Here is a 13,349-nt window from a genome sequence, read left to right as displayed (position 1 = left end):
TAAATATTAGATTTAGTTATATCGCACTAAACTTACATTATGTTTGGAGATGTGTGGCTAAAGAACAAATAAAATCAAAATGTTATAAGATGAATAATTCTTTATTAAAAAAGTTTGTCAACAAATATGCCTCTTCATACAATAACAACTCTTAAGATAATTTTGTAATAATAGTAATTTAAAGTTTTCCAGAAATATCTTGGTATAAGAAAAAATTTAATTTTTAGGTTTTGGATACTTTGTGTTGTTTTTATTAACATATTTTTATAAATAACTTTAATATTTTATTCTACAGGGTATTTTGGTAATCTGTCATGTAAACGAAAACAAAAAAACTCAATTAGTAATTACAAATTAACTCAGTAATAGCCCCTTTTTTTATAAATAACATCAGCATTATTGTATATCATACCAAAGAATCCTATCCTAGAATATAAAATTATTAATTTTATGATTTTAAACAACGTTCTCCATCTCTTAGTTAATAACTGCATAATTTAAATGGGTACGATGACCATTTTCTTATAAATATATTAAGTAAAGCCTTTAAAAATTCATAAAAACTTACCATCAAATCCAATTAGATAAGACATTGGACTGTGCTCTTTTGGTTTTCATCTAGTTACACTGAGTTTGCATTTTGTAACTAAAATATTCTACTTATTATTAGATTTTTAGATTTTTTTATCAATTCTTAGTGATTTTTAATAAGGGTATTAATATAGGATGTTTCAATTTCCACCCGCAACATATTATTGATCTCGAAATCTATAAGATATATGATAATATAAATGTTATGGTGCTACATGATCGTGTTTTTAGATTTTTAATATAAATAGGTAACATTTTGTCTTTTGCCAATTATCATCAAATTTGTTTTTTCTTATAGCGACTATATTGAATTTTTGCATTTTTAAAATTTTCGTCAAGTTTCCTTTTTAATATTGCATTACATGTAACATTTTATATTTTTAGAATTATTTTGAAATTCCCCCCTCGCATAAACTTGATTTTTTTTGTATTTTCCACAAAAATTTATCTAAAATATGCAAATCAGGAGACCTTACCCGCCATCTTAGGACCATTATGTCCAATCCAACTTTCACCAAACCTTTTTGTAATTTGAAACTTGTTTTGTATTGTGTGTCATGTACTGTATAGCACTTTAAAAAAAATATTTTATTCAAATAGCTTTAAAATTCCTTTAAAAATTTGTTATAACATTTTCATATGGGCCCAAAATTAGATTTTTATAAATTTCTGTCCAAATATTTAGACCAAATCAACCACTTGTGGCTGCCTGAATTTCCCGACATTGTCGGGATCATCGGGGATGATTTTGTCTTTAAATGCGTTTATTATTTCTGTTTAAAATGTCAAGGTTTGTAAATATACCTTCAGTGGTCCATATGACATTCTTTAGAAAATAGGGGCGATCAGTAATTTTTTGCACTATTCAGAGGCGTAGGAGAGGCAATAATATTTATGGTGCGGTTGCTGTTGTTCAGGAATGTTCTAATTTTTAACACCGCATATTGTTAAGCTTAGAAATTCCTAACTTATGTACACAAAGAACTACAATTAGTAGTTAGGGTCAAGAAAAGCCCATAAAAGCAAAAAGAAAATCCACTGCAAAATTTTATAAAAATATTTGGACTTAAAACTTATTTAAAAAATATTATGCATGTTATAATAAAAAAAGAAACTCGGGTCAAAAATTATGTCGAGACCGATTTACTTTAAACTATTATAGAAGAAATCCCACCGAGTGAAGACGATTATACCCACATATAACTGTATAATCGTCTTCTTCAGCGTGTGGAAAACGTGAAGTCGCTTTGAATTTGCGTCTCAAATTATCATTTGGTAACAAAACAAACCCAATTTTTAAAAGAATTATTTGGCCACATTTTGCACTTAAGAAAGAAGTTACATTCACATTTGAGGAGAAATTAAAAATATTAAAATTTTAGGTCCAATATTTCATAATGAACCTTTAACTGAACCACGGTATTTATGAAGAATTACCATTGGAGGAATATCGAAATTTAATTTGGCAACAAGATGGAGCTCCTTCAGATGCCACCCGTGATGTCGAAAGTATTTGGATGAATGCCATAATAAATGCATAAGAAGGAAACCACTGATTCGCCAGCTAATTGCACTGATCTTTGTCGTTTGGGCCACCTTAATAAAGAGCCATACGAATAGAAATAAAAATATTATTTTGAAATTTTGGAAAAAATTGTTAACCAAATGAATAGAATAAGTTAAGAAAATGAAGTTAGTTACAGTTATAAGTTTGGAAAGGGTGGAAAAGGTATAACAATATTTCTTATGACACATTAATCATTTAAATTATATTATTAGAATTTTTATAATTTTATCGTTTCTATTATTTTTTTTATTTTAGGATTTCTTCTGTATTATCTGATTTTCGTTTTGGATTTTTTTTGTTATATAATGATATATTTTCTTCAAAATTAATTCATGTAATGATTGTGTCTACGAATCGAATGTCTACGAATCTAAGGTTGCTCCTTTACATTACCTCGACTTGAGCTTTGCGCGGCTGTATTGCTATCTAACTTGTTGGAATTTGTCATAGGGGGCGTTAGGAGACAAACTTTTAATTTCCAATTAAACCCTTTTTTAGACGAACATGGATTTCTTAGGGTCGGCGGTCGTCTCACAAATTCCACCTTGTCGAATGATAAAAAATTCCCTCTTTAAATTGCCCCAAAGACACAGGCTGACCCAATTATTAATAGTAGATATTCACTAAAAACATTTACATCCTGGCTTGCGAACATTACACTCCTTTATAGTGCAGCAGTTTGCTACGCCATTTTTAGTTACATTAGGCAAATATAGGGGCAAAAGGCTTATGTCTGTATATTTGTTTGTTTTGCAGTTAAGGCGGTACACTTGGAGCTTGTGTCAGATCTGAGCAGCAATGCATTTCTCGGAGCCTTACGTCGATTTATAGCCCGTAGGGGTTGATGTAATAAAATTCATTCTGATTGTGGCACTAATTTTGTCGGGGCCAATAGGCAACTTTTGGATTTGTTTAAGGATGCCGCGATCAGTGAAAGGATTGAATGGAGTTTTAATCCGCCGGCAGCACCAAACTTTGGAGGCTGGGAAACTGGTGTGCGCTCATTTAGTAAAAATAGTAGGAATGCAGGTTCTTACTTTCGAAGAGATGTACACAGTTTTATGCCAGATAGAGGCCGTACTTAATTCGAGGCCATTGCACCCTGTTAGTAGCGATCCTAATGATATTACGGCTCTAACGCCCGGTCATTTTTTAACATTAGAACCACTAATTTCTCTTCCTTCAAGGGATTTTTCTAAAACCAATATTAATACCCTACAACGTTGGGAACTTGTGCAAAAAATCCAGATTGATTTTTGGAAGCGTTGGCACCGGGATTATTTGCATACGTTGCAATAACGGTCGAAATGGACAAATTAGTATCCAAACATTAGGGTCGGGGTCATTAGGTCATTAAGGATAATTTGCGGCCGCCATTGCATTGGTTGCTTGCACGGGTGCAACAGGTTCATCCTGGATTGGATGGCATTTGCCGGGTAGCAACGGTCAAGACAAGTAGTGGTACTTTACAAAGGCCCACCTCCAAATTATGTCTCTTACCAAATATTAATTAAATTATTCTTATAATAAATTCTTAAGCAATTTATAATTTCATTTAACTTTGTTTTATTGTTGCAATAGTTTGGGAAATAATTGTATGTATGCGATCGCGTCAATCTATTTATAATTTGTTATTTGTCTATTCTTATTGCGCCTGGGTCAACCAGGCTTTCATGGTATGCAGTACCATTTAGCGCTCCCCACCAACAAAACTATAGATGGCGAAAAATATGAATTTTTGGCGCCAGAGAACACCAATTAAGGTAAATTTCGCACCTTTTTGTAACAATTTTGGTTTTACGGTCTTTCGAAGTTGGAAATACATATTCCTACGCGATAATTAAACCTCGCCGGATAAGTGTAAAAACAATATTTCTGAGAAAATTTGTAAAATATTTTCTTTGGTTCTTTTGTTACCTGAAGTTTTTTATCTAACCACTAATTTAAAAAAAAAAGTTATTTTAGTTTTTTTTTAATTAGTTTAAAATTTGGCTTGGCTATTCAGAATTTTTTTGGAAAATACATTTCTATTTTTCTTCTTAAATATAGAAAGATACCCTGTACATTATTGTAATTACAGTACTTACAATCAAGCAGATGTAACATGAATCAAATGCTTCAACCTGTTTTGTACAAAGAATCACACTAGCATGTTTCATTTTTTTTTAAAGGATTGTGATCGAGCATATTGATGTTATAGTAAAGTATAAACTTTGTATTTTATTTTTGATTGTATTAGTAACGTTCTTTTAACAATTTCGATATGGAAAAACTGCAGTGTCCCTTGGAGAAATTACATCATCAACTCAGTTACATCATCAGCTGACCTGGTTTGGATTCGTCATGGCCAATTTGTAATTAACAATGGCACACGCATACCATGTAGGTATATGTAAAATTTGCAAGCGTTTTAAAAGTTATTACTGTTATGTAGTAGTTTGGTACGTTGGATGTACGTAATAGGCAATGTAAAATATTTCTTTTTTTGTAGTAGTATTTTAATTAAATAAAGATAAGGTTTTTAAGTGTCAGTGCCTTATTTTTACCTACTCCAATACTACTGGGTTAAAATAAGTGCTATAGTCTTAACAAATATGATTTTTTATTAGTTAGCCATTAAAAATGACGTTAAATACAAAACGATGATTTATTATAAAGATTTTGTTCGTTCTTGTCCTAGTAATTATTACAATGTTGAGTGTTATTCTTGAATACAAATATACAAGAACCATCATGTTCAATTTATTTCACCCAGTAGAACTACTCGTCGCATCCGGTAATTTCATAAATATTTTATTGCGAGGAGTTCGTTGCTGAGGTCATTTGCTTTCGAAATTTACGTTTCTCTTATATTGTTCGCGGAATAATTGAATTGGGATGGAAATCGGTTTAATTGGATTTTTGAACTAGTTGTCGCACTTGTAGTAGTATTTTAAGATTGGTATATAATTAACGTTACTTTTCAATTAAATTGTGTAATTCTGTGCTTCATCCCATTTTTTCGAAAGATATAAAAATCTTAGTCATTTTATTTTTTTAAATTTTAATGTTATCAAACTACTTTAAATTATAAAAAAATTTGATTGATAGATGACTGGCGGCCAAAATGGTTACTTTGGACCTTAAACTTCAGGGATCATTGTCCATAAGCTTACATTTATCATAGGATAAATCACTATTTTTGTACAAATTTTGACAACATAGCATATTCAATTTTAAATGCAGGTATCTCTGACCCTGAGGCAGTGAGTTGCAACATTATTTCTACTACAGTTCGTAAACAATCCACTTGGCGTAATCTAGATAGAGTTTTCAATGCTCCTAGTATTCACAGATTTTATTCTTTATGTTCTAATCCAGATTGGCAAAACCCCGATACTACCTTGGATCCTGTGGGATACTTTTGCAATGTTATTTTTAAATTATTTTATCAAGCACTTTAAGCTTTGTTAAAAAAAAAGAGATTTTAATAAGATTTAAAAAAACTGTATGTCTAATTTACTCAGTGTTTTATTAATAAAAATAACGTACTACAAATAGGATAACGAAACCAGAAAAATATGTACAAAACCAACTATAATTAGTAAATTTTTAAACGTAGGCATAGTTAATTGGAGCAGCTAGCCTTGCTACTGGAGCGGCTGGGAAAGTGGGATAAGCAACTGGCTGAGCTACTAAAGGAGCAGACCTTGCAGCTAAAACTGGAGTTGGAGCTGGTACAACTACTGGAGCAGCAACAGTCAAAGGAGCTTTTCTTACTACGGCGTTAAATCCGTTTACTGGGTCAGCGGTGTAATCCACAATCCTTCTAGTACCATCGGGGTCAACAAGACTGTATTGTCCCTGAACAATATCACCATTTCTATTTTCAATTTGGCTCTTGCTATCTCCGGTCAAACTGTCTTGGACGTCGTAAGCAAACGAGTACTGCGGGTTTGGATCAAAAGCTGCATCGGAAACTTTGGCGAGTACTTGGGGGGCTGCTACTACGGCTGCTGGGCCGGCTATCACTCCACCCCTGGCTGCTGCTACCAAAGCCGCCAAAATAAAAAACTAAAAAAATATTTAATATTAGCGCATTTTGACAAGAAAAATGTAATAATTAATAAATTTATAAATAACACTATAATAATACAAATTTTTATTATTATTAAATTAAGAAGTATTTTAACGTATTTATTCGTAGCTTTTTACTGAAATTCTACTAGTCGATAAACTATAGCTTATTTATTTACAATACAAACACAATCAATGAAAAAATCTGAAAAGGGTTGTGCACCACTACCTACATACCTTAGCTGCCATATTTAGTTGTTTATTAAATGTTCAGTAAAGATAGACTGATAACAATTGATTAAATAATTGTGCTTTTATACGACCTGACTTTCCAAATACTGGCATGCATTGAATACTAATAGGACCTACGAAATTCTTCCAAGGATTTTGTTGACCAGTCATGGTCGCTAACCGTCTTAAGAATACAATTGTTTTATAAATATGTAAGCCTTACCCTATTTCCACAAGTATGAAGAGATTTCCTAGTATTTAATTTTTTTAAATACTATACTTATGGTAAGTGACTTTATTGGAAAAATTTACTTTGAAAGCTAAGCCTTGCTTACATCAATCATCTTATTTTTCATTACGATTCAGGGGTATCTCAAATTTCTACATTGTGCAAAATAAATTTGTTTATTTTGCGTTAACTTTATAGTTTAGCTCAGTGGAATGAACATAAAAATAATAACACAGCTTCAGCATAAAAGAGTAGTAAAAAATTAGATGAATCTAAGAAAACTTCCATTTTAATCAAAGGAGGATTCGATTTACTTTTATTTGATAAAGTATTTTCAGCCTTCTATAACCACATTTGTAATTTTATTTTTAATTGCTTATTTGTATTTGTTTTAAAGTAAATAATATTTTTTATATGTTTTTGAGAAATTGCAACAAATTACTACTAAAAGTATACTATTGCATCTACGGGTTCAAAAGGTAAATATTTAAAATGGATGTCTAAATAACCAAGAAGTCATTAACAGTTTTTAATTTTTCTTCATTATTTTTACAGTGTATTTGAAACAAATGTAACACACTCCTCATTTTGCAAAACTTTAAAATGGCGGCGAGACGCCATTTTGAAAAATAAAATTAAATAGAAGTAGGATCATGCGATACATCGTTTAAAAGCTCCCACTGAACGCTTTCTGGTCCTAGAATATTAAGTCATTATACTTCTACCCATAGCAAAATAGCAGCCTTTCAAAATTCATTTTTCATTTAATTTTATTTTTTAAAATGTCGTCCCGCCGCCATTTTGAAATTTTGCAAAATGAGCTAGGGACCAAAAAGTAGTATTTAGGTTGCTAATGATGTGTGCTAAATTTAAAATTTTTATATAACCGCATCCAGAAAATATGTGGGGAGGACAATTGAGAGCCGGACTGTATAATAAAGTAAACTTTGGTAATATTTTTAAGTTGCTTATTTTTGAATAATTCTTTTTGGATATCATACTAGCATGGCTTTTTCTAGATTTCTTTTTACTAGAGGCCTCTCTGTTCTTACCAATATGGTTCCGTACTTTTAAGATTAACTAGGCCACGGATGGAAAACTAGAGGTTTGTGCTGTGTACACTGATTTTTCCAAAGCAATTGATAAGTCACCAAGTAATTACCCTAGTTTGCTAATTAAACTTGAGAAATTTAGTATGCATAGAGCGGACTTGAAAAGCTATTTTATGGACAAAACTCAATTTTTGGAAATTATTGGTATGAGACCTAAAGATACGGATGTTAGATCAGGAGTACCTCTAGGCTCACTCCGGAGTATCTTACTCTTTAATATTTTTTAAATGACGTGTGCTAGTGCATTTTATATACCAAACATACATTATATGCAGGCGATTAAAACTATTTGTCGTACAATTTGGATTTTATCAAATTGCCAAGAAACTTAGATTTCTCAGTATTGTAATAAAAATAGGTTCTATTACCTCGAATAAATTATGTAATCTTTCCAAGAAAAATTGCTAAGATACCTTCATGTAATCTACAACTCTTGAACTTTAAACTTAAATACATTGGTAATATTAAAGATGTAGGCTCTATATATTCTATATCTATATAAAGATCTATAAATCTCTATATAAAGATGTAGCTCTTGATGGCAAAATATAAATGTTTAAACAGTACCTTGAAATAAATTGACTAAAATCTATAGAATCTTAGGATTGATTATGCGAGCTACAAAGGGTTTTTCCAAAGCTTCTTTGTTACTAACAGTGTATATATAATTTCTTAGACCCATATACTAGAGTATACCACTATTATTTGTCCTCCTTTTTATCAAGCATATGTAACATGGATAGAGACTATACGAAGAAAGTCCATACATCTTCTTAATTATCGGTTTAATAGACCAATACAATTTTATACATACAATTATAAATTGAAATTTTTTAATATACAATCACTCGGAAATAGGCGTTAATATTTTGATTTATTCTTTATTTAAATCAAGTAAATTGTTTACAATTTACTTGATTGATAATAAAAATTATTCCTTTACTTCCTTAAACCCTATGTTTGTACAAGCCTAGCGTTTTTTCAAATATTCCAAGATCAAAATCAAACTACTTTCTGCATTCACCACTTTCTCACAGGCAATTCCACAAAATTAATGGTAACTCATTACTACTAATTCGATATTTTTTATATGGATAATAGAAATAAAGAACTCTTCATCTAGGTTAGATTTTTGTGAAAGTGACGATGTGTATTCATTTGAAATTGGTTCTTTTTTTTTGTAATGGTTAGTGTATATTTTTTCAATTTTTTTTTCGTAAAAACAAATAGGAGCACATGCAGATATCTTCTCAGAGGACACTTAGGTTATCCAGGTGTATAATTCGTAATTTTATATGTCTATGTTAAGCATTATATTTATGTATGTGGATATATAAAGTAAAATTAATAAAAAATATATATAAAGAAGAGATTAAAGTTTTGTTAGTTTAGGTAAGATGATTGATAATATTTTAGGCATGTCTTAGTAGAAATGTCGAATACTAACTAGACTATTGATTTTTTTTTGTAAACTTTGTGCCATTCAGTAATTAGACAGCTGTGCCTCTGTGTTGAGCACCCCGTTTATTTAAATAAGTAAATAAATACACCGATTTGTATTATGAGGACAAGGATCATTAAACCATCTCAATATTAGCATCAAATGATTAAAATTATGTAATAAAATATACTTACCAAATAGTACCCTGTGTGACGACAGAAAAGAGGCTCTATCAGTGTTACACTCTTCAACCTAAACTCTGAACTATATTTACTAAATACAGTCGATTATTTTAATGAAGTAATGTACGAGCATCAATATTAATACAAATACTCTATTAATATTAAAAGGATGAAATATAGAGTATATAACTTCGTAGCTACATCCCTGTCTAAGTCCAGAATTTTGCCGCATCTTTTTTTCTGGTCAATTATTGTTTTAGTTAAATTTTTTTACTTCTTTTTAAACGAGGGTCATTAAACTTTTTAGGCTACCAAAATTTAAATAATTCCATTATATTCACTTATTTTCAGAGCTTTGGACACAATTTTGTTATATGAGGATTTGAAAATGGATAACACAATAATATTAAATTTAAATTTAATTTGTGTGCACCATTTGCATTCATTTAATTTTTTTTAATTATTTTTAAAACATCGTGGTTGGTCACAAACAAAAATCTACTTGCGTTTAGGGTTTTATTTAAACATAACCATAATGTATCTTGATGTATGTTTAGAAAAATTTCTGTTTTATTTTTTATAGTGTTAATTTTTTTTTGCAATCCTTGTTTAGTGCTGGGCTATCAGAAAATGTTTTTTAAGTAGCTTTTTCCGACCCTTTCTCATAACTATGGTTGTTAGATTACGCAGTCTTTTATAGTATATCCAATAATTAAAATCTTTTCTTGTACGAAATTTGTGTGCTCTTAGTAGTTAAATTTATTTCATATTAAAACTTTTTTAATCGAAATCAATCATCAATCCTACAATTCTTTATAAAAATACTTTTTTATTTGTTTCAGATAGCTTCAGATCTCTACTCCCTTCCTAAAACTTTGCACCGCTCTGACCGGCTCTAGTTCCTAGTCGTCACTATTTCGCTGTGACACTTGTCAACCTTATCAATTTCTATTTATACAGCTGACTTTTAACAAACTTTCATCATGGTCTCAATTTCGCTACTTTTTAAGAACCATTTACAAACATTTTCACTTCTCGCGTTTGCTAGTGTTCTTATAGTGATCAAATTAGTGCCGTCGGTTCATGCACTGAGAGACTCTCCCGTGTTCTTGAACGAGTTTGCCGTTCATATTCCGGAGGGAGACGCCACTGCTGACGTAATGGCCGAGAAACACGGATTCATTAATAAAGGACAGGTGAGTTCCAAAATACAATTAATTACTATGTTTATTGATTTGTTTCTCCTTCAAGCCTAAATAATCCCAAAAGAATAACAGTCTCAGCGTAATCATTAAGTAATACAGCATTGAATGTGGAAATATATACTTTTTCCCTTCTACTTGAAAGAGATATAATATTTTACATCAGCAGTAATTTTAAACTGCACCCACCAAAAATAGGGAAATATTGAGGTTTTTGCATAGTTTATCTTAAAACTATTTAAACAGGTTAGGAAATTTTAATTTCCGCGCGTGGCCATGAATCCCTATTGAACCCCTACTAGCTTTGTTTATATAGTTTACAGAAAAACGTTACATTTTTATTGTAAACTTAGATTTAATCTTAAATATCTAAAGATAAAAAATATCTCCCTGGCAGCTTCAAAGCCAAGCTCTTCATAAGCTATTTAGATAGAAAAATATGATTACTATGGCTAAAAGTCCCTCTAAACAAGTAAATAAAAGAATTTTCAAATGATTCTTAGAAAACAATTAGGAAATGTTGGCTAAGTTTTAATTTCATTAAAAATGTTGAAATAAGAAAATTTGGTTGAAAGTCCATAATAACAATCAAGAGAGAACTCTACCCTTAAAAATAACAAAAAATTTAACCGTTACCGTTATTATCTCTACTTAAAGTAAATAAATTTAAATCAGATCAAAACAAATAATAAGATAATCGAACAGTTAAACCACAGAAATAAAAAATAAGGTATAAAGAAAGACACTAGTGTATCTCACAGATAAAAATTCGGCAATCAAATCCTTAAAATAAAACCCTGATAAAAATGGAAGACCACATAAAGCTATATTAAAAAAATTTTTATACAGACACCAGTTTACAGCATAAAATATGAGATACCGTCTATAAACCAAATATCTTGATGATTACCCCCCAAATTATGAATGATAGCTAGGCTATGATGAATGATGGCGTGACATAAAAACTTGTTATTTGAAATGTTCGGCTTAGAAAACTAAACACGGAAACCATAGATGGCATTTGTATTAATCGCCTTTTAGTAATTGGAGTCGGCTATTATTGTCTTTTTCGGGATTTATTTGCTTTAGAATGCTCTATTAATGTTAGGATTTTTATTCAAACAATATACACCCAGCGGAGCTATAATGTAATGTTTTATAAATCTGGGGACTTAACACTTTTAAACCTTTTACTTTTATGTACCTTAGACAGACCCGCGAGGGCTGAATTTCCACTATTGTGCTCTAGAAAGTTATAGTGAAGGTATGTCAAGGTGAGATTAAAGAAACAAGCGAAAAAAACACTCTGTTAGACGCACTTTGTTACATGGAAGTGATTATCTCTTGTGGCACCCTCTTTTTGTGAAATTTAGTGACACCGGGATTTACCTCTCTCAGCTGTCAATAATGTGGTGCTTGCGACATGTTTTTATCAAATATAAATATTTAATTATGCTTAAAAAAAAGTCTAGAACATGATTGAACTACAACTTGTGATATACCGTTGAACTCAATATTAAAATTATTTTTAATAATTCTTTGATGTTAGGTAATAGGGGCTTAAGTCAAAAAATATAGTTTTTCAGAAAACAAATTTGAAAATTTAAAAAATTGCTGTAAATCCGATTATTAATTAAAGTCTGAAGTTTTTGATATTAGTCAAAGTATTTAATTCTTTTTTAGATCAAATACTATTCATTATCTACAAAAGTCTATTTTCCAAAATTTGAATGACTTAAGTCTTTATGAACAAAAAAAAAGTTTTTTTTAGCTTACTGATTTTTAATAAAGGACTTATGTCAGAATGGAGTAACTTTTAATAAGGCAAATAATATCAAAATACATGTTTTAAAAAACACAAATTAACTTTTTTTCCCTTAGAAACTAATTGATTCATTTAGCCTAAGTAAGTATTTAATATTCTTCTTGTTCTACTGCTTCATCCACTATATCTGGGTCATTATCAATAACTTTAGTATCGGTAGGTAAATTTTGATAAAATTGGTGAAACACTGATGGCACCAAAGAAAGAAGCGAACACAAGTCTTTCTTTTTCTCCTTTGATATTGGAAGTAACCCTTTAGTATACAGTTCCTTAACAACCAAATCTTTTAGGTTTTGACTTTTCGTCTCAGAAACCTTATAATTTTAAAATCTTTAGTATCAGATATAGAACTTTTGTAACGCACCATACCGCTATTATTATATTGTAGCCATTGCACATTATGCCAATAAAACTGTTCGCCTAATATATTTTTCTTTCTGTTGACCATTACCGATTTTAATAACCCGGAAAAATCCAAGAATTCATTTTGCTCCATTTCATGGACTTTAAATTGTCTTTTTCTTCCAGTTGTTCTCGCTAACTGGTACCAATCGTGTGGATGATATACTCGAACTTCCATTTTCTTTTTTTGCTTTTCTATCATGGAATGATCAACATCACATTCCATATGTGTATGCCCAGATATTAAGAACTTGTGTTTTATCGTTAAATTGAGATTTTCACTTTGAGCCTTTATAAACAAAGCAGCGACATGACTGTTTCGATTTTTTCCACCACATGTGTCAGAGTAAAAAGTTATATTATTTACATCATTTGGCAAATTTTTAATGTGAGCCTACAAGCAGGAAGCAATTTCATTACCTCCCCGAGCAGCCAATGCTTCATGCCACATGTAATCGTGGCATGAAGTCGATTCTTAATTGCTATCATGCACTGTTAAATTATACGTCCA

The 13,349-nt window shown here is 30.6% G+C and overlaps 2 protein-coding genes across 5 annotated transcripts in view; one reads left to right on the top strand and one right to left on the bottom strand.

Moving 5' to 3' along the window:
• Positions 1-13,349, top strand: part of LOC126739140 (furin-like protease 2) — a 969,288-nt gene that overhangs the window by 237,160 nt on the left and 718,779 nt on the right. For all 4 annotated transcript variants that reach the window (XM_050444697.1, XM_050444683.1, XM_050444705.1 and 1 more), the window contains one exon: positions 10,252-10,605. In XM_050444697.1, coding sequence (XP_050300654.1) covers positions 10,393-10,605 — 213 coding nt within the window. In that variant the 5' untranslated portion in view covers positions 10,252-10,392. The remainder of the gene's footprint in view (positions 1-10,251; positions 10,606-13,349) is intronic.
• LOC126739168 (larval cuticle protein A2B-like) lies at positions 5,651-6,493 on the bottom strand. Its single transcript, XM_050444731.1, has 2 exons — positions 6,452-6,493; positions 5,651-6,211 (listed from the first exon to the last, which is right to left on the bottom strand). The coding sequence occupies exons 1-2, from the start codon at positions 6,461-6,463 to the stop codon at positions 5,750-5,752; spliced, it is 474 nt and encodes a 157-aa protein (XP_050300688.1). The 5' UTR covers positions 6,464-6,493; the 3' UTR covers positions 5,651-5,749.

This window comes from Anthonomus grandis, chromosome 1 (assembly GCF_022605725.1).
Source record: "Anthonomus grandis grandis chromosome 1, icAntGran1.3, whole genome shotgun sequence".
NCBI lineage: Eukaryota > Metazoa > Arthropoda > Insecta > Coleoptera > Curculionidae > Anthonomus > Anthonomus grandis.
Note: the sequence above shows the minus strand (reverse complement) of the source record. Positions and strands in the feature narration are given on the sequence as shown.